This window comes from Mus caroli, unplaced genomic scaffold (assembly GCF_978045245.1).
Source record: "Mus caroli unplaced genomic scaffold, Mus_caroli_1 scaffold_10, whole genome shotgun sequence".
NCBI lineage: Eukaryota > Metazoa > Chordata > Mammalia > Rodentia > Muridae > Mus > Mus caroli.
In genome coordinates, this window is record NW_028227265.1 from 126326260 (window position 1) to 126352150 (window position 25891).

At 41.1% G+C, this 25891-nt stretch overlaps 1 protein-coding gene across 3 annotated transcripts in view; it reads left to right on the top strand.

The window, feature by feature from the left end:
* Insr (insulin receptor) overlaps window positions 1-25891 on the top strand; it is a 148992-nt gene that overhangs the window by 101015 nt on the left and 22086 nt on the right. For 2 of the 3 annotated variants that reach the window (XM_021170871.3, XM_021170872.3), the window contains exons 9-13: window positions 4236-4403; window positions 8412-8613; window positions 11821-11856; window positions 18282-18556; window positions 19535-19674. In XM_021170871.3, the coding sequence (XP_021026530.1) occupies window positions 4236-4403; window positions 8412-8613; window positions 11821-11856; window positions 18282-18556; window positions 19535-19674 (821 nt within the window). The remainder of the gene's footprint in view (window positions 1-4235; window positions 4404-8411; window positions 8614-11820; window positions 11857-18281; window positions 18557-19534; window positions 19675-25891) is intronic. The other variant, XM_021170873.3, reaches the window with a different exon arrangement.

The following is a 25891-nucleotide window of genomic DNA, read 5'->3' on the forward strand; positions in this document are numbered from 1 at the left end:
GGTAAACTTTCCTTGAGAAGCATTAGTTAATAAAATACTTTTTATTTAGGAAACAATATATACTGAAAGATTAAAACTCTTGGCTTCTTGTATAGAAGCGGAAACAATAAAAATTTTTCTTATTTAATGTAAAGTTACATTAGCCATACCTAGAGGCAAAATTTTTTAGTGATTACAGTTCATTAGAAGTAAAACTCTTTGAATTTAAGCATTATTAAACATCTGAATAGATCTGTAACACTGTTAAAAAGAAATTTTTTTGAACACAGGGAAAAACCTTTTTAGGCACTGTTTGTAAAACACAAGAAGGCCACAATCCGCTCTGGGGCTGCCTAGAGCCCTGTATTGACTCAAACGTAAAATATTTTTTAATTTGAGCATCAATCTTAAATTTGCAACCAAACTGCAAGCTGTAGTCAATGGAACAATGGCAGTTTTAACCATAATTTTTAAGTTTCTTGTGCAACGTTTGGATAATACCTACAACCTTGGGAAAGCAAAACCCAAGTTTAAAACAATTTATCATCTTTAAAATCAATATTAGAAGCATTACTATCATATTACGAAGTTTGGATGTCAATTAATACCTATGAATACCTATTAAAGCAAGCTTTAACGCTTTAATAAAGAGGCATTGCTTTAAATCTTATCTTAAATTTTACTATTTAGGATAGGAACCACATTAATTATTATCTAAACTAGAAATATCTTTAGAGACCCAGCCTCTTGGCCTGCCTTATGCCACGTGTCGGAAGGACTCTAAACTTGAGTTATCAAATTTAACACTAACCATCTGTAGCAATGTAACAATTATTAATCTTAACTAACAACTTATGAGCTGAATGTGAAAACATGCAGAGCACATTATCAATAAAAAAGAACCAAATGAAGCAGTTAATTTTAGACCAATCAGAGAATATTAATTTTTGTAGCTACAATCATAGAATAAAAGGCACTTTACCATTGTCAAACACATTAATCATGAACCATTTATCAGCTTTTTTTTTGTTCAGCTTTTTTTTTTTTATCAGCTTTTTTTTTTTTTTCCGAAACTAAGAGGCTGTTTCTTCTTCCTTGAACCATGGGCAACAGCTATCTATCTTACCTAAAAAATTTCTTACTACTTGTACTTCAAGCCTTACTCCTCTGGCCTGAAACAACTCCTGAAAACTAAGGGCAACCGCCTGATCCATAACTTTAAACCCTTCCTTCTTTCGCCTAAAGCAGCTTCCTAAAAAGCTGCGGCCGACCGTCTGATTCTGTTTCTAGTTCCGATTAACACGCTGCTGACCTAAGTAGAACCAGCGTTGGGTTAGCACCGATTTAAGCTTAGCTCGTATTTTACCGCACCCTCAGCAACACCTTACAAAAATGAAATTTTAAGCTAGTGCTAGCATGTGTACCTGTTCGTTGCTCTGGTGCCCGATACGAAGATCCTTTGCCTTTCCTGTGGAGCTCCACACCAACAGCGTTTCTCTTAGCGTCCCTCTGCCATTCTTCAGGTCCCTGTTCAGGCGCCAAACTGTTGCAGCCCGCCAGCAGCTTGCAACGAACGGTTTAACTGAGATGGCAACTCGAGCTGAAAGAGAGGAACTAGACGGGGTGAAAGAAGAAACGGAGCCAAGTCAAGTTCATTTTGATCAAAGCTCAATTTTACTTGTTTTGACACTCAGTTATAAAGGAAGGGGGAGGGGACCTGATTCCCGCCAATTAATCTCGGGGTCTAATAGCAGGGTGAGCACGTGTGTGGCTCTAAACAGCAAAGCGACACTGTCCAGCAGTGGGTGTGGCAGAACGAATGAACAGGAAACTCCACCCCTGAGCAAGCAGGTTCCAGGCTGGGGGAGGGGAGACTACACATACATATACACATACATGTTCACACATAGAGTGGACACATACCACACATATAACACATACAACTGTAGCACACATATTCTTGAACTCAGAACAGCTATAATTATCCACAAAGGACTGTCTTCAATCTCTGTCTTGGAGAGGGGAGAGTCTGAGTGTGCTGGTACACTAATTCTGCCATTGGGAGGCAGAGGTAGATGGATTTCTGTGAGTTCAAGCCTAGCCTAGTCTATGTAGTGACTACTAGGTCAAGCAGGACTACACAATGAGACCTGTCTTTTAAGAAGTAAATTCAATCAAAAAATAACTTAATTAGTTAATTAAAAATGAGAGTTAGACCTGGTTATATACACCTGTAGTCTCATCACTTGGGATGTTGAGGCAAGAAATTTGCTGTGTGTTTGAGGCCAGTCTGGGTTAAATATTAAGACCTTGTCACAACCTCAAAACAACAATAAAATAATAGTGAAACGTTTGGGAGGTAGAGACAGGAGGATCAGGAGTTCAGGGTCATAGCTATCTACATATTAAGTCTGAAGCCAACCTGGACTACATAAGACCCACTATCAAAAAAAACAAAAAAACAAAAAACAAACAAACAAAAAAAAACCCCAAAAACAAAAAAAAACCCAAACAACCCCCAGAATATAACAAAAAATGGAACTTTGCTTACTGTTCATTATGTTAGTTCTATTTTATTATTGCTATTGTTAATTTCTATTGGTTATAAGTTAAGCTTAATTGTATGTATGTAAATGTAAGAAATACTGATTGTTCAGTGCTGTGTGTGGTTCCCAATATCTACTGCAGTTATAAAATGTGCCACTATAGATAAGGAAGGGTTAGTGAATAGTTTTTCCTTCCTGTTGTGACAACTTTTCAAACATAGACTGATTTTATGTGAGCATCTCCCAACTTCCTCATGGTGTGGCCTTGTTTTATTTTCACATTTGTCTCCCTTTTCTCATTTTTCCTTTCTTCTTTATGACTATAGTGTCTCATGGCCACCTAGTTATGTAAATACTAACTCCTTAGCTTAGAAATTCTCAAATAGGGATAATTCTGTCCCTCCCAATGGAGGTAGGATGCCTGGAAATGTCTAGAGACATTTTTGTTGGTCATAGCTGGGGAGTGGGGTGGTGGACAGAGTTATCTGCCCCAAATGTCAACACTCAGAGAGTTAGCAACATCCTCACAAAGGATAGAATCCTAACTTCATCCACTGTCCTGGGTTCTTCACCATCTCCACTCTCATCTTGTATCTAGACCAAGTTTAATTTCCACAATCTTTTGCCTTTCTGGTATTTGCACACTTTTTGCTTTCTGCTTTGAGAATTTCTTGACCTCCCAACTCCTTCAGTCTCCACTGTTTGAGTACGTGCATTTGTGTGTTCCTGCTTGTGTGTGTGTGTGCATACATGTGTGTAGGTATGTGTGTGTTTGCATGTGTGAATCATATTTGAATGTGACACATGTCAGAGGTTGACATTAGGGTCCTCTCTAGTTGTTTTCCACATTATATATTGTGGCCATGTCTCTCAATAAACCTGGAGGTTGCTGATCCTCTGTCTTTTGGTGCTGGATTTATAGGTAGGCTTTACAGCCATTGCTGTCTGGTGTTTATGTGGGTATTGGGGATATGACCTGTCCTTGTGCCATCTCCCTAGCCACAGGTACCACTGTTCTTCAGAGGAAGATTTTAGGGTACATTTTGAAGGATGTTGCATGACAGCTGAATATCACCATCTGGGGCTTGGGGATGTGACTTGGTTGGTAGAGTGCTTACCTAGCATATATGAATCCCTAGGCTAAATCCCCCAAGTCCCTCAGAACTACATAAACCAACTATGGTGGTGCACGTCATCCAGCACTCAGGAGGATCAGCACTCACAAGCTCATCCTTGGCTACATTATCAAGTTTGAGGCTAGCCTGGGCCACATGAGAATCTGTCTCAAAAACAAACAAACAAACAAACAAACAAACAAACAAACAAAACAAGTTTGATGGTTTCAAGTGCTCTCAGTGACTGGGCTTGATTTTGCTATACCCCAATTAATTTCTTCCCTCGATTCTCTTTTGGCCCCAGGAACATCTTCCTATTGCCCCAGACAGCAAGAGCTTTGGCATCTCTCAGAACCCAAGTCTATGGGGTAAATGAATAAGTGGTGGTCACATAATCCACAGTGTGAATGGGCACTAACCTGGCCATGCCTTTCTGGGCTGGGCAAGCATTTTACCTGTCACTACTTTCTCTGATGTTACATAATGCTGTATCAAACAATTGTGGCGTCACTTGGGACACTCCTCCCTGGTGAGGTACACCCAACAACTTACATACTCTCCCTCATGGTAAATCTGTTTCTCTTCTCCTTTCCAGATCCTTCTGTCCCCCTGGATCCCATATCAGTTTCTAATTCCTCATCTCAGATTATCTTAAAGTGGAAGCCCCCCTCTGACCCCAATGGCAACATCACACACTACCTGGTGTACTGGGAGAGGCAGGCAGAGGACAGCGAGCTGTTTGAGCTGGATTATTGTCTCAAAGGTGAGTGCAGGCCACTGGAATGGGGTTCACTGTACCTTGATTCTGTTATGGAGACACAGGTCTCTTTTCCTGTTTCCCAGAATGTATACATGCATGTGTAAATGTGTGCACACACATACATGTGCACACAAGCACACACTCCATTCTGTCTCACATAAGATACTTTATATGTGTGTGTATGTGTGTGCACATGCATGTACTGTGTATAGATGTGTATGGGTGTGTAGGCTTGTGTATACATATATATGTAGAGGTCAGAGAATAACTTGGGTATGTCCAAAAATGCTGTGTGTTTTGTTTTTAAATTTTTTTGCTTGGTTTTGAGACAGTCTCATGAAGACCAAGCTGGGCTTAAACTCACTATGGAGCTGAAGAAGATAATGGGTTTCTTGCACCTCCTGCTTCTACCTCCTAAGTGTGGGATTACAGCACTATACCACAACTCGTAGTTTATGCAGTTGCGGGATTCAAACCCAGGGCTGTATGGGTGTTGACACTCTACAACAGAGTTACACAGTCAACCCATTTTTTTTAAATTACAAGTATTTTTATTCATTTATTTATTTTCCTAGTCTCTGTGTATGGGCACACATATGCCATGACATGTCTATGGAGGTCAGAAGACAGCTTACAGGAGTCTGTTTTCTTGTCAGCCATGTGGGTCCCAGGGTCAGGCAAGGAGGCAAGCTCTTTTATCTGCTGAGCCATCCTACTACCCCCTACTTAAAAAAAAAATCATTTCTGTGCTTTGAAGCCAGTGCCTCATGCATACTAGGAGATACTCTACCTCTGAGCTACAGCCCAGCCCTCACCTTGTAGGTTTCTATTTTTATTTTTGTTTGACACAGGGTATCTTATAGCTCAGACTTACCCAGCAGACCAGTTTGGCTAGTGAGTGACCCTCAAGAATCCTCCTGTCTCCAACTCCCCATTGCTGGTATTACAAGTATATCTCACACAACCAGCTTTTCACATGGGTCCTGGGGATCCAAAACTCAGGTCCTCATGCTTGCCTGCACTTTAGTGCCTGAGCCATCTCCTCAGAGCACACACATACTGTTAGACATTGCACATGGATCCATATCTACCATCTCCACAGTGCACGTACACATCTTTTGACATTGCACATGGAACTTCACTCACCATCTCCACAGTGCACAAACACAGACACAGACACACAGACACACACACAGACACACACACAGACACACACACACACACACACACACACACAATTTATTAAAACAGAACAAAAAACTTACAACCCACCATCAAATCAGAGAAGGTGAAAATGTGCTGTTCTTTTAGTTGATGGATTCTGGATTCTGTCTTTGATTTGTTTTTGGTTAGCAATATCCTTAGCCTGTGACCTTGTAGAAGCAGGCCAAGGGGGCTGCTGGAGAGGTGTGGCTGAGGTCTGTCCTTGGATCCACCCCTGGCCTGGTATCTGGTTTTGGCTAAGTCACAGCAGCAAGTAGTCTGTCTCCTTTTGTAGAGAGAGGCAGAGGACAGATGACTCCTGGGAACAGTCCCAACTCTAAGATCATGTGCTATATGTATGCCTGTGACATCATTCCTGCCTGGGCCCGGGATCACCAGCTAGGTTTATCTCCTTGCATACTTTATATAGTTTGGGAGCAAGTCCAGTCCTGGGCTCAGCTCTGACTTGTTGGCTCTGAATTTGAGTATAGGAAACCACCAACTAGCCAAAGCTATACTTTTTGGTTTGTTTTGTTTAAAAAACCAGCAACTTAAAAAAGTTTGATTGTGCTGTTGTTTGTAAACAAAGTTTCACATGGCCCAGGTTGGCCTTAAACTCAAGATGTACCCCGAGGATGACCCTGATCATCCTGTCTCTGCCGATGGAGTGTTAGGGTGACACTCTCCACTGTGCCAGGGTTACTGCAGCCAACTTTCATTCTGTAGGTGGAAATTCGAGATTGCAGAGGCTGAGGATATAGCTTAGAAAGCTTCCTAGTATTCAGGAAGCCCTGGGCTCCATTCCCAGCACCATATAGACCCAGTGCAGGGGGTTCAGTCCTGCTACTGCAGCATTTGGAAGGTGGAAGCAGGAGGTTGGGCATTTAATGTTATCCCTACCCACATAGCAAGTTTGAGTCCTTTCTAAGGTATATGAGACCTTGTCTGAAAACAAAAACAAAATCACCTTACATCCATGAATAACCACAAGGGTGTTTTAAAAAAATGGTGATATGTGAATATTACAGAATTTATTTGCACTTGATTGTGTATAAATGCATACACATTTCTGGTCGTGTGCTTGGAGTCTGACTGAGACACATTTAAGGAGGTGAGTGCATATCTTCTTAAATGTTACACACAGTTCCACACTCTTCTGGAAGCATATGAAGGACTTTATTTGAGGTTGATAACAGGTGTCTTGCTCTGTGGATCCTTGTTTTTTGAGGTAGGACTTTTTTTTTTAAGCTCCCTAATTTGTCTAACCTGGCTGGCCAATGAGTTCCAGGGATCCTCCTGTCTCTACTTCCCAGTCCTGAGGACTAAGATGTGTGTTATTATGTTTGGTTTTCATGTGGGTTACCAGGGTTTGAACTCAGGTCCTCATGCTTGCATGCCAGTCACTTTACCTACTGGACCACTTCACCAGTCCACAGAGCTTGTTCTAAGGAGGCCTAATAATAGTTGAACTTATGTGGACAAAAGCAGAGTGTGGAGGCCACCTTTGGAGGAAATGGAATGCCAGTGTTGAATGAGGACAGAGCTTCGGTTTAGATGAGAGTTCTGGAAATGGGTAGGGGCAATGATGGTGCCACACTGTAAATAGACGCCACTAACTATATACCCACACATGATTTCAATGGTACCATTTTATGTTATGTTTATTTAATCATAATTTTGACAATACATATAATAAATAACCAGTAGTATCTTTCTATTTGTATCACAATTTGAGTCTATTTTTAATTGTGGTGAGTTTGGAGCTAAGGAAATGATACTGGGTAAAATGTCTGCTGTACAAACAGAATGACCTGAGTTTGGATCCCCAACGTCCATGTAGAGAAAAGCTGGTTTTGTCAGCATGCATTTGTAACCATCACACTGGGGAGGCAGAGACAGGCAGATCTCTGGAGCATGCTGGCCAGCTGGCCTAGCAACTTGTGAGGTCCAAGTTTAGTGAGAAACTCTTTCTCAATGACTGAGATGGAGGACTGGCAAGATCTATCAGTGGGTAAAGGCATTTGCTGCCAAACCTTACTGATTAACTTTAATCACTAAAACCCACATGGTAGAGAAAGTAGATTTCAGAAAGTTATCCTCTGACATCAACATGTGCACTATGACTTGTTTCCCTCCTTCATAAAATTAATTTAATAATAATATTAACAATAATAATAAACAAAGAAATGACTGTAGGAGACACTTGATGTCATTTAGTCAATTATACATAGATACAGGTAACACAAACATACACACAGAATGCACACAAACACACAGAGCAACTTTGGAGCTCCTGGTATTGTAACACTGTAATTTGACTCTTTGGGAAGGGGAGGAAGGAAGAGAGAGAGTCCAGGCCAGTCTAGGGTGGGGAGTGAGTTCATTGCCAACTGGAGAACATACTGAAGCCCTGTCTCAAAAAATGGGGTCTGGAGACATGAATTGTGATAGAGTGCTTGCTTAGAACCTCCAATGAGGAGACATGCCTGTGGCCTAAGAAATGATACCCAAGAATGACCTCTGGCCTAAATATGTGTGTGTGCATACACCACACACACACACACACACACACACACACACAACTTGAACTAGGATTTGTACATCTGTTCCACCTTACTGAGAAAGCACTGTGGTGCTGTGTGTGTGTGTATGGTGTATGTATATTGGAGTGCACTTTATGTCATGTGTATGTGTGTATGTTGTATGTGTGTGTGTGGTGTGTATATGTGTATGTTGGAATGTGCTTTGTGTTATGTGTGTGTGTGTGTTCTGCAGGAGACTTGAGCCCACATTCTGCTTCTCCCTTAGGGCTGAAGCTCCCTTCACGGACCTGGTCCCCACCTTTTGAGTCTGATGATTCTCAGAAGCACAATCAGAGTGAGTATGACGACTCGGCCAGTGAGTGCTGCTCATGCCCTAAGACTGACTCTCAGATCCTGAAGGAGCTGGAGGAGTCTTCATTCAGGAAGACCTTCGAGGATTACCTGCACAACGTGGTTTTTGTCCCCAGGTCAGAGCTTTGCACGGGCCAGCTCTCTTTCTGTCTGTTAGCTTGGTGCCATGACTTCTTAGGGAATGAACTCAGGAGACTGTGTAAGTGGGGAGGTGGCTGGAGCCTGAGCTCAATTGTGTGCTTATGGTTGGAGGGGGAAAACAGTCTTGTTTGTTGTTGGGAAGAGGGCCCACTTAGGAAAGTATTTGGCCTTTTTAGGACAAAGGGCACAAGGGCCTGAGTTTGGTGCCCAGAACCCACATAAAAAGCCAGGTGTGTGCTTATATTCCCATTACTGGGGAGGCAGACACAGTATTCCTGGGCCTTTCTGTTACCCAGACTGGTCTAACTAGTAACATCTGGGCCCATAAGGACAAGGTGGACAGCATCTGAGAAACCATAGCCAACTCTGTCCTCTGGCTTTACATTCATGTCTACCTGATCACACATGTGCACTTACACACATATGTTCACACGTAAGTACACATGTGACCCACAGGTGTATTTGTGTACACACACACACACACACGTGCACACACACAAATAATGCCTGTTGGTCACATGTGCACTTGTACATGGGTACAAACACACAAAAATATGTCTGTGAGTCACAGATGCACAAACACATGTGTATACACACACAGAAATACACCTATGGATATGTATACACATGTATGCACACACACAAATACACCAATAGATCACATGTTTCTGTACATATGTGTGCTCGTGTATATAAATATGCCTGTGGGTTGTGAGTTTCTTCTTTTTCCCGTGCCTGATTTGAACTGAAAACAAGTCGGCATGCCTGGGTTTAGTTCCCATCCCATGTATGTGTCTTACAGAATGTCAGAACTCTGGGCATCAGGGACCCTGGAAACTGTCTGTCTTGGCTCTCTACTCTTATATGTACTGGTTTGAACAAGTTACTGTACTGCTCTCTGCCCCAGTGTTCTTATCTGTACAATGGACATAGCACAGTTGACCTTTGGGGTCTCGAGTGGATTGGATCCAGGATACCCCACAGATTCTCAAGTCTCTTAAATAGATGTCTTAATCACATTCAATCACCTTCAGATAACTTATAACATCTTCAGACAATGATCATGTTATATAATATTTTTTACACCACATTGTGTAACATGAGCAACATGACAAGAAAAACCCTGTACATGTTCAGTATGACACAACTTTCTAGAGTCATTCTTTGACAATTTCATACACATACACAAAGGGTCTTTAGCATATCGACTCTCAGCTTCTCCCTTATACTCCCATCAACATGTCTGCCTCTTTCTTGTTGTTCTTGTCCTCCTCTTCTTCCTTCTTATGATTCATTGAACCAGTTAGCTCTACTTGCTGGAATGTCAAGTGGTTCTGGCTTGATCTCATGCAGGTTTTGTTCAGGTTGCCAGCACTATATTGAGTTCATAAGTGCAATGACCATGTCATGTCCTGAAGACAGCATTCCATAGCACGCTCCCATCCTCTGGTCCTTACGTGCGTTTGTTTCCTGAGCCACGGTAGTGGCGTTGATAGAAAATTTCCATTTAGGACTGGACACCCAACAGTCACTCATTCTCAGCACTTTGATCAGCTATGACTCTCTGCCCAGTATAAAAAGAAATTTCTCTGACCAGGGTTGAGAAGAGCAGTAATCTACATGCATAAACATAAACACGTCAAGGGCAGTTTGACAACACGTTTGTTTAGCAAAACAATTGTAGGCTCTCCATTAGTGCATGTAACTTCCTGAACTGGGCTTTTGAACAGGGTCACACATGAATTCTCTCCCATGGAGCAGGCCTCCTGTCCCTGAGGGCAGTTGTTACCTCTTATAATGGTCATGCTACCGTTTCATCAGTGGCCTATCTTGCCTGACAGGTCTACAGATAATTTTGATCCATAGTTGGTTGAACGCAAGAATGCAGATCTCCTGGATCCCACAGGCGTACTGTGTAATTGTTCTTTGTGTTCTAAGGTTGTAAGCCTGAAAGACTTACTCAGGGCTTCTCAACAGTGGTGTTTTGTGCTTGGATTCAAGTTACTCCTCTGAGGTGGGACCCATCCTGGTACTCGTAGGATGCTGACCTTCTTGGTCCCCAACTGCTCAATTCTAGTAGTGCCTCTTCTCAGACATGACTTCCAGAATCTCCCAGGTGTTTCCAAGAACATGAGATTTGAATATGCCTGCTACTAAGGGATTTTATATTTTTTCCATCTTTGTCTCCTTCCCTCAAGTTCTTCATTAGATTTCTTGTCTGCCCACCCACCTCCTAAATCAGATGCAAATTTTCATTTTCTGAGCACATCAAAACCCTAGAAAGTGCCAGGCAGTGGTGGTGCACACCTTTAATCCCAGCACTTGGGAGGCAGGGGCAGGCGGATTTCTGGGTTCGAGGCCAGCCTGGTCAACAGAATGAGTTCCAGGACAGCCAGGGCTATACAGAGAACCCTGTCTCGAAAAAACAAACAAACAAACAAACAAACAAACAAAACCAAGACAAAACAAAAAACCCGAAAAGAATCCTACAAAGTCTCTGTTTGTACTAAACAAAGTTTTCCCTCGCGCTCGCGACACACACACACACACACACACACACACACACACTCTAAACAGTAGAGACTTACATGATAAATGGCTGAGTATTTTATGACTAGGTGTAGTCGTATTTGACATCTATGGTAATAGCATCATGTGAAGTAGTTTTCTCTCACTTTTCCTTTCTTTCTCCGGATTCCCTTCAATTTCAGAAAAGGTGTAGTTCTTTTCTTCTGATCAATGATGGGTAGGACTTGTATTAGTCTCCTTTCTGTTACTACAATGAATTACCTAAGAGTTGTTGCATTATGAAAAAAAAGATTGATGTAGCTTACAGTTTTGGATCTGTGCAGCTTTAGTGATGATATATCAAGGGAGATGATATCAAAGTAGGAGAGGTATTATATTGTGAGACAGGAAGCTGTGTTGACTGGGGAGGAGCCAGTAGTGAGCTTCTGCTAGGCCCTGCCTCTTAAAGGGCCTATTGCCTCTTATTACCACTCCAAGGACCAAATCTCCAGTAGATGAAACTTGGGGGAAAACAAAGTCAACCTACATCCCAGACACAGCAGTATTTTTTTATTTTATTTTTTTGGAGGGAACACCCTCAAGGGTGTCAGAGTCAAATGGGTCCTAAGTTGAAATTCTGTCTTTCCTCAAAGTGATGAATTTTGTTTTCACAGAAAAACCTCTTCAGGCAATGGTGCCGAGGACAGTAGGTATGACTCAGCTGTGCGACATCTATGTGGCCCCTGTGGCCATTTAATCAGTGGGAGGGGGGTTGCTAAGTCCAAAATATTAGGGATTTATGGGGCTTTTTATTTATTTTTTTTGCATGTGATAAACACATCTCTTGAGACTGGATGCTTCATAAATTCTCCAATTAAACACCTTCACTGGGAAATGGAATCTGGGCATGAATGTGGGGGAAATTTTTGACTAACACACTCTTCCTACAATATGTGATCAAGGGCACACAGTTCCTAGGTCCTTCCTCAGTGGGTCATTTCCCCTCCATGCATCTGCTCACGAAATATCTGTGTACAAGTAACTGGGTGTGAACACAGACCCATGCCTGAGGCTTGATGATCTAGCTTCAGGGGGTAGGGAATCCTACTTGTTATTAAACCCAATCTCATCATTCTTAATGACCATTTCTCTGGGTCTTTAGACAAAGCAATATGACAAGAAAATGTGGCAGATCAAAGGAATACAGTGTTGCCAAATTTCTGCAGGAGACTGAGGGACCATATCTCTTCAGTCTTAGGAAGGCCACCAAGGGAGGCAATGCAGAAGCAGACAGAGAGATGAAACGCTATTACATTATTAGCTCATATTGGAACAAGAAACTAGACAAACGAGACAGGTAGGGGCTGCTTTGAAGGATAATCCACTGATCCAATCAGTACTACCCATTTGTAGCCATTCATTGCTATATGTGCAACCTATCTCTGGTCACAACTTCACAGGAAAGTGACTCTCCTTCCCAAGCAGGCATTAGCTGCCAATAGCTCCTCAGAGAGGGATTGCCCTCCTTCTCCTATGTTGGAATTTTTACTTGGCTTGATTTTGTTCAGGTCTGTTTGTGAGCTCAGTAGCCATGTTATGTCAGAGGAGAGTATTTCCTACCCTTTGACTCTCATGGGTTTTTCACAGCAGACACTTGGGGGTGGGGTTGATATAATATCCCATCTACTGCTGAGCACTCCCAGTCACTTACTCTCAGCAGCCTGAACTGCAATGAGTCTCTGCATCCATTAGGACTCACTGCAATGAGAAGCTTCTCTGATCAAGGCTGAGAGCAGCACAGATCTAGGGATAGAAACACAAACACATAGAAGGCTGTTTGACAACATGACTATTCAGAAAAGCAGCATCACCTGTGCCCTATGGCTTTTCTAGCTGAGGGTTTGACCATGTTCACAGTACCAGGCAATTCCTAATGTGTCCATGTCTGTCTGTCTGTCTGTCCGTCTATCTATCTATCTATCTATCTATCTATCTATCATCTATTAATCTAATTTATAATTTATCTATCTATGTATCATCTATTAATCTAATCTAATCTATCATCCTATCTAATCTATAATCTATATCTATTAATGTAATCTATCATCTATCTAATCTATAATCTATCTATAGTAATAGATTAATGTAATCTATAATCTATCGTGTCTGTCTTATCTCTTTCTCTCTCTCTTTCATTAGTCATCTATCTATCTATCTATCTATCTATCTATCTATCTATCTATCTATCTATCTATCATCTATATCTCTACCTATTGCCAGGCCTAATCTGACCTCTAGTGGCCAACTGAAATAAAATCTGTTGTCATTGAAGGTCTAGAGTTTTTTGGCCTTCATTCTAAGCTGGATTTCTCATCTTATCCTAAGTTGATATTTGGGGCTAGATTACTCAGTGATGAGAGGAACATTCTGTGTACGGTAGCATGCTGAACTCTGCTCACTCCATAGCAGGGACATCACAGCCTTCCAAAGAAGTGATGGAGGCATCCTCTTGTTAACACTACTGGTTTAATATGAAATTGTTGGATAATGAAGTCATGTTTATGAAGGAAGTTGAGAGAGTTTCATTGATACTCTTTCTTAGGAGTCATTCATTAACACAGTAGTTTTTAAATTTAATATCGTGTTTAGGGATTTACTTATTTTTATTTTAAAGTGTTTGGATTCTGTGCTCATATGTATGTCTATGTACAATGTACATGTCTGGTGCCAGCAGATGCCAGAAGAAGCACTGGATTCTCTGGGACTGGAGTTATGAAGAGTTGTGATGCCAGGTAGTTGCTGGAAACTAAACTATCTCTACAAGAGCAGACAGTGCTTCTAACCACCGAGCCATTTCTCCTTATATTATTTTGATAGAAGCTCTTGAGATGCAGTCATACCTTAGAGATCTTATGGCTAAAGCAGTCAAGCCAATGTAGTATGTAAGTAAGTCACACAAAAGCATTGGTTTGGTTATGCTGGGGCTGGAGAGATGTCTCAGTGACTAAAAGAACGTAATGCCCATGTAGAGGATTGGGATTCAGTTCCTAGTACTTGCTTCATGACCACCCGTAAATTAAGATTCAAGGAATCTTCCGCCTTCTTTTGGGCTCTGTGGGCACTGTACACATATGCAGGCCCTGAAGTCAAAATAAAATAAATTTTTAAAAAGTTATATTCACATTGTACTGCAGTTAGTGTGTAATTACAGATATCTTTTAAATAAATCTTAATCTATTAGATTTATTTAAAATACTTTATTGAGCTGAGAGTTTTAGTGCATTGCTTGGGTAGCATGTGACAGGCTTTGAGCGCCTTATCAATGAAGTAAAATAAAAAGTAAAAACCGAGTTCAATATCTGATGCTGCAATTAAGTAAGTAATAGATTCAGAGCCCTGCCCTGCAGACATGAGGTGAAATGAGAGTAGAGGAGTGGCTGAGCCCACAGCTCTGCAGAAACAAAACAAAACTGTGAATGCAAGAGAGTACAGAAACAAAACAAAACAATGAATGCAAGAGAGTAAGCGTTTGGAATCCAGCACTGCAAAATTAAAATACTTTAAAATAAGATAGAACTCACTATCCAACACTGCAAAAGTCAAGTTTAGTTTTCAACACTACATAAATAAAATAAAAACTTTTCCTTTTTGCTAGAAAATGCCAACATGCAGCTTGTAGGCTTGCACAAAGCAAAGTTACTGCAGATCTTCAATTTTAAAAATGTAAGGGATCAGAGATAGTTTAAGAGTACTAGCTGCAAGTGAAAAATACATATAAATAATAATCATAACAATAAACATTCAAAATAAAATAAAAACTTCAATAAAACAAACTCTCTGCCCGTGGCATGCATGATGAGTCCACATAGTCTTCAGATGCTCAGATATGAATTCTTCAGTGTTAGTTGTGAGGTTTGAGTATCCTTCTTATTTTTATCAGATTCATTTTTGGCTGTACAGAAATTATCTCAATCCCACTAAAATGGATCCAACTGAGACTTACTAAGCTGTTTTCTTTTTCAGTTAAGAAGGCCATTGTACAAAAATGAGGGCTAAAAGGATAATAGCCACAGGCTTTAATTTGTGGCTTTATATCCAAATATCTTAAATAAGAGGCTGAGGTAGAAGGATTGCTGGGAGTTCAAGGCTGGCACAGGCTACATTGTGATTTGCTGCAAAACCTGGGCTACAGAGTGAGACTGTTTCCAAACAGCAAACAGAGAAAAAGAAGCAACCAAAACCAAATGTCTGAATGACTCTAGATCCATAGTTTTAATCTCTCAGGAACAATGTAAGGTTTGCAACCAGGAAGGAGACTGGGAAGTCATGAGAAAGTATGATGAGGACAGGAAGTGATTTTTTTCTGGAGAATTACACAGAACCCAGGAGGCAAACAGAGCTTCCTGAAGCACTGTAAAGAGCTACAAGGTGTGCAGTCTAGGGATACTATGATTTTGTTTATATATTTGCATTTATTCTTTGAGAATTTCATTCTTTTGCATGATGTACTTTGATTATATCACCTCCTACAACCCTTCAACACCTCCAGACTCATCCCACCACATCTGCTCCCCAAATCTCTTCTTTTATTAACCCATTTACATAATCCACTGAGTTGTCCAAATAGAAAAGTCCATCTGCCCACGAGTGTGGGGATATCGGCAGGGGTGTGGATGCCAGGAGCCACACCCTCAAAAAGAAAGGTAACTCTTTCCCCTGTTGGTAGCTCCTCAGCTAAGCTCTGTGCCCTTCCTCTGTTCATGCTGTGTTTGACCAGCTTGATCCTGTACAGGTCAGGTCTAGGCAGCAGTAGCTGCTGTGAGTTTATGAGTGCCGCAGCCATGTCATGTCTGGAGGCTGGCTATTCACAGTACTTCTCCCCACCTTTCAGGCCTTACACTCCCCACCTCCTCTCCCATGATGTTCCCTGGGCCTTTGTGGGAGGAGTATGATTTAGTTGTCCCATTGAGAGCTGAGAACTCCACAGTCTGGTTCCATATTTTTAATCTTTCAGGTTATATAATTTGGAAAAAACAAACACCAACTTTTAACCCTCAGCTTAGGTTATGCTAAGGTTATTCCAGAGATTATAAGTTAATATTATATTCAGTTTGTCAGACATATGAAGTTTCTGAAGCTTCGGAGTCCTTTCAGGTTGACAATAGTTTCTTCTGGCGAATCTACTTTGGGAAATAGTAAGATATAGAATAATCAAAACTATTTGTGGTGAGAAAAAACTAGGAATTTTTTTTCCCTTTTTTGATCAAACCTCAGGTCTCAGGCAAGGTAAACATGTATGTACTGTATTATTGAGCTGTACCCAAGGGATATTCTTATTTGAAAAGTAGGAAAATGATTAACTGAAAAATAGATCATGCTTTAACTGATATGAGCCCCCTGATAGGTATGCAGTCTTAGGTTGTCAGCCCTAGACACATGTACATTATATATATATATATATATATAGTGTTTGTATCAATAATAATTAAGGAAGGAAAGGTATTGAGAGGGAGTAGGTGACAAGGGAGGAGTTGGTGGAAATGATATAAATTACAATACTCATATGAAGAAAATAAGTTTTCATTTTCAGGAGCACACCATTTGCAGTCAAGAGGAGAAAATCCTAATGTTAACTGAGGATAATCCAAACAAAACCAAACCAGAGATCTTGTTCTTCTTAAGACTTTTAAAAAGAGTTTATATTTTTCTTTCTGCCTATCTGTGTGAGCATGTGCCATGTGTGTAGGTGCCTACAGAAGCCAGAAGAAGGTGTTGGATCCTGTGGAGCGTTTGTGAGTAGCCTAATATGGGTGCTGGAAAACTACCTCAGGTCCTCTGGATGTTCAGGAAGCTCTTTTAAGTGCATGCTTTAAGAGAAGTACTCAGTGACTGTTTCCCACCTAACAAGTACAGCATGCAGCTGGCTGGATCATCATCACAGTCCCACATTTTATAAGCAAAAGGAATTGTGCCGAGGGAGCCGTGGAGTGGACCGTGGGAGTTAGGAAGACTACATTTCACTACATCCTTTCTCTTTTCAGTTCTTTATGTGTCATCTCTCCGTGTTTATTTGTTATGTACCTTTTAGGGGCAGGGGCCATCTGCCAACTGGACAGGTATTTCTTTTTCTTGCTATAACCCCAGTGGTAAGATTTTATTACATAGAATAGGTGCTTTGTCTCTCAAGTTCCACAGTGCCCTCTATGCACAATGCATGTTTGAATGACAATGTGGGGTCTGGGATAATGACTCACTTAGTGAAATGTGCGTCCTCATGCTTATGAGGAGCTAAGTAAAAAAAAAAACTCTGGAGACTGGGGAAGTTGCTCAGTGATTAAAAATGCTCACTGCACTTGCAGAGGACCTGAATTCAATTTCCAGCATCCACAATCTGCCCGCAACTCTAGCTCCAAGGGATCTGGTGCCCTCTTCTGGACTCTGAGGGTATTTGCACTCACATACATATACACATGCACATATACAAATTCTTAAAAGTAAGACAGATCTTTTTAAAGAAAAGGCCCAACATGGTGACTCGTGTTTGTAATTGGAGTGCTGGGGAAGTGAAGCTAGGTGGTTCCCTGGGTTTAGATGACAGGTCAGTCAGCCTATTCAATGAGTTGTAGGCCAATGAGAGGCACTATGTTAAGGAACAAAGATGGACAGCCCTTGAGGAACAACACCCCAGGTTGTCCTTTGGAATATGCACATATCAATATAAACACATGCATCTGTAATGCATGCACACGTGCACACACCATCCTCACACAGATTGATTCTGTGTGACTATGGATTGTACCCTTCTGCCGAGCTCCAGATAGCTATACTTTTGTGTGCTTTCCAAATCTTATTAACTCCGTTCCTAATCACCCTTGCTTCAGAAAATCGGAATCCTTTAATTAAGCATAGTGAGAGGATTTGGGGTAGCCTTGTAGCCAAGAACACCCAGAGAATGGGTGTGTCATCATTGTCAATATCTCTGAGAAGGGCATCTGTGTGGAAATCAATTTGTGTCCCCTGTACCTCTCCTCCACCCTGTCTCTTTCTCTTTAATTAATTAAGCATTGCTTTCTCCAGTGTCATTTTATTTAAAGATGGTGATGTTATGACCCCCACACATGCTTTCTTCTTACAGGCCATCCCGAAAGCGAAGATCCCTTGAAGAGGTGGGGAATGTGACAGCCACCACGCTCACACTTCCAGAGTTCCCCAACACCTCCTCCACCATTGTGCCCACAAGCCAGGAGGAGCACAGGCCATATGAGAAAGTGGTGAACAAGGAGTCACTTGTCATTTCTGGCCTGAGACACTTCACTGGGTACCGCATTGAGCTGCAGGCATGCAATCAAGATTCCCCAGATGAGAGGTGCAGTGTGGCTGCCTACGTCAGTGCCCGGACCATGCCTGAAGGTGGGCTTGTGCTTTACAAGGTTGGAGAGGCAACTGGCCACAGACTAGCTGTCTCCCTACTACACAGTGAAGATGTGTTCTTAAACATGTTCTCATTTATTGTTTTTGTTTTAAAATGGGTATGCTTTGTTACCAATGTTGGCATTGAACTCCTAGGTTTAAGGAGTCCTCATGCCTACTCAAGTATCTCCTAATGTCTTAGTTTCTGTTCTTATTATTGTGATAAAAATCCTCTAAATAATCAATTTAAAGGAGGAAGGGTTTATTTTAGCTCACTGTTCAAGATACATTTCACTGTGACTGGGAAGTCAGTGTAGAAGGAGCTTGAAGTAGGTGATACCATCACATCTACAGTCAGAAGGAAAGAACAGCAAATTCATTCAGCCCCCTTTCTCCATTTGTACAGTCTACGATCCTGTATAGGGAATGGTGCTACCTAAAGTGGGCCTTCCCAACCTATTTAGCATAATTAAGAATATCCCCCACAGGCAAGCTCAGGTTCCCATCTCACTTGATTCTAGATCCTGTCTGATTAGAAATTAACATGAACCATTACACACCATATCCTAATAATTTCTCTGTATGTGTTCATGTATGTGCCTGTTTATGTTGAAGCCAAAAATTAACCTTGGGCACCTTTTTTGAGGTTCCATTTACTTTTGGTTTTTTGAGGCAAGATCTCTCAAGGGCTGAGTACTTGATTAGGTCTGACTAGCTGGGCAGTGAATTTGAGGGATCTGCTTGTCTCTGTCTTTTCTACATTGAGATTCTTAGAACACTATGTTTCAGCTCTTTTGTGTGGATTCTAAGGATTGAACTCAGGTTTTATTGACTGAGGTATCTTCTTACTCCATGAGTTTTACATTTTCTGTGGAAGAAAATTACATAGCCAGCTTTAACCAGGTCTTTTTAGATGTTGGTGGCTGCAATAGAATTTGATTCAAGAGTTATATTTGACCCTTTACTTGCTTTTTATAGCTAAGGCAGATGACATCGTTGGCCCTGTGACCCATGAAATCTTTGAGAACAATGTTGTACACTTAATGTGGCAAGAGCCAAAGGAACCTAATGGTCTGATTGTGTTATATGAAGTGAGCTATCGCCGATATGGTGATGAGGTAAGGATTCCAGGTCTTGATGTTATATGGTGCGATTCTGGGGGAGATGTGAACAAATGTCTACTCACTCCAAGTAGAGACCAAATGACAGACCAAACTAAGAATATTACCAAAGTCTAAGTGGTGATGAGCCAATGACTTTTTATTGGTGGTTACTTATGTATAGACGTGGGCTTACTTATAGGCACAGAGATGACTCAAGTGGCTGGTACATCACCAAAAGCCTATCTCTCAACATGAAAGCTGGAACATGAAAGCTGGAACCCTGGAGCTCTCTGAAGGACGTTGCAGGCAGCTTTCCCAGTCAGAGTCTCCTCAGTAGTCCTTCTGCCTGTTTAATCTTAGGGAAGACAAGGCCCTGTGAATCCCAGAAGTTTCAGGGACTTCCTGAGACTTGTGAGTGGTTGACTTCCTGAGCCTTACAGTGTCTCCCTTTAGAACTTTCTGAGTCTTAAGAAATTTCCTTCCAGCTTGGAATGCTTTAATTTGTTGAAAGTTGGTACACAATACTGGGCAGGAACTTTCCAAGTTTCTCAAGTTATCCAAAGCGTCCCTCATCAGATGCTATGTTATTAGAGTTCAAATCTTTGATGCAGTCTTCCCAGGGAGATAAATAGTAATGCCAGTTTAGAATACTTTATTTCTTTTATCACTTACATTTTTTAAAAATTAAATTTATTTATTGTATGTGGAGGGGTAGGGGCGTGTGTGGCCATGCCAGAGCCTGCTTGAGGAAATCAGAGGACAAATTTTGAGAGTCAGCTTGTTCCTTCTACTGTGGGTTCTGTGAATTGAACTCAGGTCATTGGGCTTTGCTGCACGTGCTTTACTCATTTAACCATCTTTCCTATGTGGTCTTTCATCATATCTGTGGCAGGATTTTCAGCTGTGTCCTTCAAGCTGGGTGGTAGGCTGCTTGCCTTTCTGTCCTTTCTCACAGGACAAGACTCATTCTACTTTAGAGAGAAATTCCCCCACTCTGGGAATGCATCACTTAAATCTTTCTTCTGTGCCTCCTTTCTACACCAGCAGCTGTGGGGGTTTATGAGAGGTGCAGATATAGTAAGCATCCAGGAGAAAATCTGATGTTGTAGGTAAGCTACCAGAGGGAACACTGTGAGCTGACACTCAGTGACATTACAGCTGCTTCTAAGCTGCCAGAGAGCCTCCTGAGAGCTGAACACTCACCTTTCACCAGGGTGCTACAGGTCTGGAACAGGTACTCATGTTTGTGCAGTTTACTAATTCAGGATGGCAACACGAGCTTTATGTAAACATAATTGTGAGCCAATAAAACTTTATAACAACAGATGGTGGGCTGAGTTTGACTATGTGACAGAATTTGCCCTTAATATAGTAAAACCAACTTCACAAAACTTCTAAAGTTCTATAAAAGTATAATAAATCATCAAAAGTTGACAGGATTCCTCTGAGGACTCTTTCTTCCTTTTTGGCACCCAAAAGTTGCACTTTAACAGTGACTCAGAACATAGTCAGCACCCATGGCCTACAGGACAAATCTGCAGTCTGTTTTTCCTTCCTTCCTTCCTTCCTTCCTTCCTTCCTTCCTTCCTTCCTTCCTTCCTTCCTTCCTTCCTTCCTCCCTCCCTCCCTCCCTCCCTCCCTCCCTCCCTCCCTCCCTCCCTCCCTCCCTCCCTTCCTCCCTCCCTCCCTTCCTTAGACTAATTTTTATTTGTGTATAAAAATTACTCATGTAAGTAGTGTGAATATGTGCTACTTTTGTACAGGTTTCTGGATCTCCTGGATCTGGACTTACAGGTAGTTGTAAGCCTTTCAGTATGGGCAATGAAACCAAACCTGGGTCTCTCCAGCTTCAGCTTCTTTACTTTTGATCAAGTTTCCCTGCTCATTTCTCTCTCTCTCTCTCTCTCTCTCTGTATGTGTGTGCGTTTTGTGTAAGTATGTATATGATGTGTGCTCATTGTGTGGTGTATATGTCTCTTGTGTGTGATGTGTCTATGACTCTGTGTGCATATTTGTGCATGTGGTACATATGTATGTTTCTATGTGATGTGTGTCTCTATGTGTATGTCTACATTGTATGTCCATGGAGAGCAGTTATGCTCCAGAATTTTCTTTTGCATTCCTTTCTTGGTCTACCCTTGGAGGTATCTATGGTAATTATCTAGCCTTAGAGACAGGGCTCCCCTTGAGCCCTCATCTATCCTGCTTCTGAAGTTGCTTATCTGTCCCTTTTCTGCCTGATGACTCATTCCATTCGGAAGAACCTTAGAACTGAGTTAGCCACCCACCTCTTGCTACCTGGATCAGCTCATTTGTTTCTCCTTATTAATGTCACATGATGAGCACAGGACTTCTTATATTTTCTTTATCTTCCATACCCTGCATCTCTTAAATCTTTGCCAGCCCAGTTCTCTGCATGAGAGGCAAGTGATAGAACTGTTTTTGGAATTTTGGGTCTAGTGAATACAGGCTTGACTAAGTTATTTCCCAGGCAACATGGCTTTCTTCCTAATGATCTCTGGCCTTATCTTTGGCTGCATGCTTATCAGAGGTGTGTTCCCTCATTTATTTATGTCCTATCCTAATAAATCTTTGGAGGAATGCCAACGCTTCTTCTTTTCCCCCTCCTCCTTCTTTTTGAGACAATGGCTGGCCTCCAACTTCTCAAGTACTCAACATAAGTGAAGATGACCTTGAGCTTCTGCACTTCTTTTTTTTTTTCTTTTCCTTTTCAAATTTTTTATTAGATATTTTCTTTTTTTTCTTTTTTTAAAATTTTTAATATTTTTTTATTACGTATTTTCCTAAATGACATTTCCAATGCTTTCCCAAAAGTCCCCCATACTCCCCCCACTTCCCTACCCACCCATTCCCATTCTTTTGGCCCTGGCATTCCCCTGTATTGGGGCATATAAAGTTTGCAAGTCCAATGGGCCTCTCCTTCCAGTGATGGCTGACTAGGCCATCTTTCGATACATATGCAGCTAGAGACAAGAGCTCTGGGGTACTGGTTAGTTCATCATGTTGTTCCCCCTATAGGGCTGCAGATCCCTTTAACTCCTTGGGTACTTTCTCTAGCTTCTCCATTGGGAGCCCTGTGATCCATCCAATAGCTGACTGTGAGCATCCACTTCTGTGTTTGCTAGGCCCCGGCATAGTCTCACAAGAGACAGCTATATCTGGGTCCTTTCAGCAAAATCTTGCTAGTGTATGCAATGGTGTCAGCGTTTGGAAGCTGATTATGGGATGGATGCCTGGATATGGCCGTCTCTAGATGGTCCATCCTTTCATCACAGCTCCAAACTTTGTCTCTGTAACTCCTTCCATGGGTGTTTTGTTCCCAATTCTAAGAAGGGGCATAGTGTCCACACTTTGGTCTTCATTCTTTTTGAGTTTCATGCGTTTATCAAATTGTATCTTATATCTTGGGTATCCTAAGTTTTGGGCTAATATCCACTTATCAGTGAATACATATTGTGTGAGTTCCTTTGTGATTGTGTTACCTCACTCAAGATGATGCCCTCCAGGTCCATCCATTTGGCTAGGAATTTCATAAATTCATTCTTTTTAATAACTGAGTAGTACTCCATTGTGTAAATGTACCATAATTTCTGTATCCATTCCTCTGTTGAGGGGCATCTGGGTTCTTTCCAGCTTCTGGCTATTATAAATAAGGCTGGTATGAACATAGTAGAGCATGTGTCCTTCTTACCTGTTGGGACATCTTCTGGATATATGCCCAGGAGAGGTATTGCTGGATCCTCTGGTAGTACTATGTCCAATTTTCTGAGGAACCGCCAGACTGATTTCCAGAGTGGTTGTACAAGCTTGCAATCCCACCAACAATGGAGGAGTGTTCCTCTTTCTCCACATCCTCGCCAGCATCTGCTGTCACCTGAATTTTTGATCTTAGCCATTCTGACTGGTGTGAGGTGGAATCTCAGGGTTGTTTTGATTTGCATTTCCCTGATGATTAAGGATGTTGAACATTTTTTCAGGTGCTTCTCTGCCATTCGGTATTCCTCAGGTGAGAATTCTATGTTCAGTTCTGAACCCCATTTTTTAATGGGGTTATTTGATTTTCTGGAGTCCACCTTCTTGAGTTCTTTATATATATTGGATATTAGTCCCTTATCTGATTTAGGATAGGTAAAGATCCTTTCCCGATCTTCTGTTGGTGTTTTTTTTTTTTTTTTTTTTTTTTTTGTCTTATTGATGGTGTCTTTTGCCTTGCAGAAGCTTTGCAGTTTCATGAGGTCCCACTTGTCAATTCTCGATCTTACAGCACAAGCCATTGCTGTTCTATTCAAGAATTTTTCCCCTGTGCCCATATCTTCAAGGCTTTTCCCCACTTTCTCCTCTATAAGTTTCAGTGTCTCTGGTTTTATGTGAAGTTCCTTGATCCACTTAGACTTGGCCTTAGTACAAGGAGATAGGAATGGATCGATTCGCATTCTTCTACATGATAACAACCAGTTGTGCCAGCACCATTTGTTGAAAATGCTGTCTTTCTTCCACTGGATGGTTTTAGCTCCCTTGTCGAAGATCAAGTGATCATAGGTGTGTGGGTTCATTTCTGGGTCTTCAATTCTATTCCATTTGTCTTCTTGTCTGTCACTATACCAGTACCACGCAGTTTTTTTTTATCACAATTGCTCTGTAGTAAAGCTTTAGGTTGGCATGGTGATTCCACCAGAGGTTCTTTTATCCTTGAGAAGAGTTTTTGCTATCCTAGGTTTTTTGTTATTCCAGATGAATTTGCAGATTGCGCTTTCTAATTCCTTGAAGAATTGATTTGGAATTTTGATGGGGATTGCATTGAATCTGTAGATTGCTTTTGGCAAGATAGCCATTTTTACAATGTTGATCCTGCCAATCCATGAGCATGGGAGATCTTTCCATCTTCTGAGATCTTCTATAATTTCTTTCTTCAGAGACTTGAAGTTTTTATTATACAGATCTTTCACTTCCTTAGTTAGAGTCACGCCAAGATATTTTATATTATTTGTGACTATTGAGAAGGGTGTTGTTTCTCTAATTTCTTTTTTAGCCTGTTTATTCTTTGTGTAGAGAAAGGCCATTGATTTGTTTGAGTTAATTTTATATCCAGCTACTTCACCGAAGTTGTTTATAAGGTTTAGGAGTTCTCTGGTGGAATTTTTAGGGTCACTTATATATACTATCATATCATCTGCAAAAAGTGATATTTTAACTTCATCTTTTCCAATTTGTATCTCTTTGATCTCCTTTTGTTGTCGAATTGCTCTGGCTAGGACTTCAAGTACAGTGTTGAATAGGTATGGAGAAAGTGGGCAGCCTTGTCTAGTAAATGATTTTAGTGGGATTGCTTCAAGCTTCTCACCATTTACTTTGATGTTGGCTACTGGTTTGCTGTAGATTGCTTTTATCATGTTTAGGTATGGGCCTTTTTGCATCAATATTCATAAGGGATATTGGTCTGAAATTTTCTATCTTTGTTGGGTCTTTTTGTGGTTTAGGTATCAGAGTAATTGTGGCTTCATAGAATGAGTTGGGTAGAGTACCTTCTGTTTCTATTTTGTGGAATAGTTCGTGAAGAACTGGGATTAGATCTTCTTTGAAGGTCTGATAGAACTCTGCACTAAACCCATCTGGTCCTGGGCTTTTTTTGGTTGGGAAACTAAATGACTGCTTCTATTTCTTTGGGGGATATAGGGCTGTTTAGATCATTAGCCTGATCTTGATTCAATTTGGTACCTGGTATCTGTCTAGAAACATCTCCATTTCATCCAGGTTTTCCAGTTTTGTTGAGTATAGCCTTTTGTAGAAGGATCTGATGGTGTTTTGGATGTCTTCAGGATCTGTTGTTATGTCTCCTTTTTCATTTCTGATTTTGTTAATTAGAATGCTTTCCCTGTGCCCTCTAGTGAGTCTGGCTAAGGGTTTATCTATCTTGTTGATTTTCTCAAAGAACCAGCTCCTTGATTGGTTGATTCTTTGAATAGTTCTTCTTGTTTCCACTTGGTTGATTTCGCCCCTGAGTTTGATTATTTCCTGCCATCTACTCCTCTTGGGTGAATTTGCTTCCTTTTGTTCTAGTGCTTTTAGGTGTGTTGTCAAGCTGCTAATGTGTGCTCTTTCTAGTTTCTTTTTGGAGGCACTCAGAGCTATGAGTTTTCCTCTTAGAAATGCTTTCATTGCGTCCCATAAGTTTGGGTATGTTGTGGCTTCATTTTCATTAAACTCTAAAAAG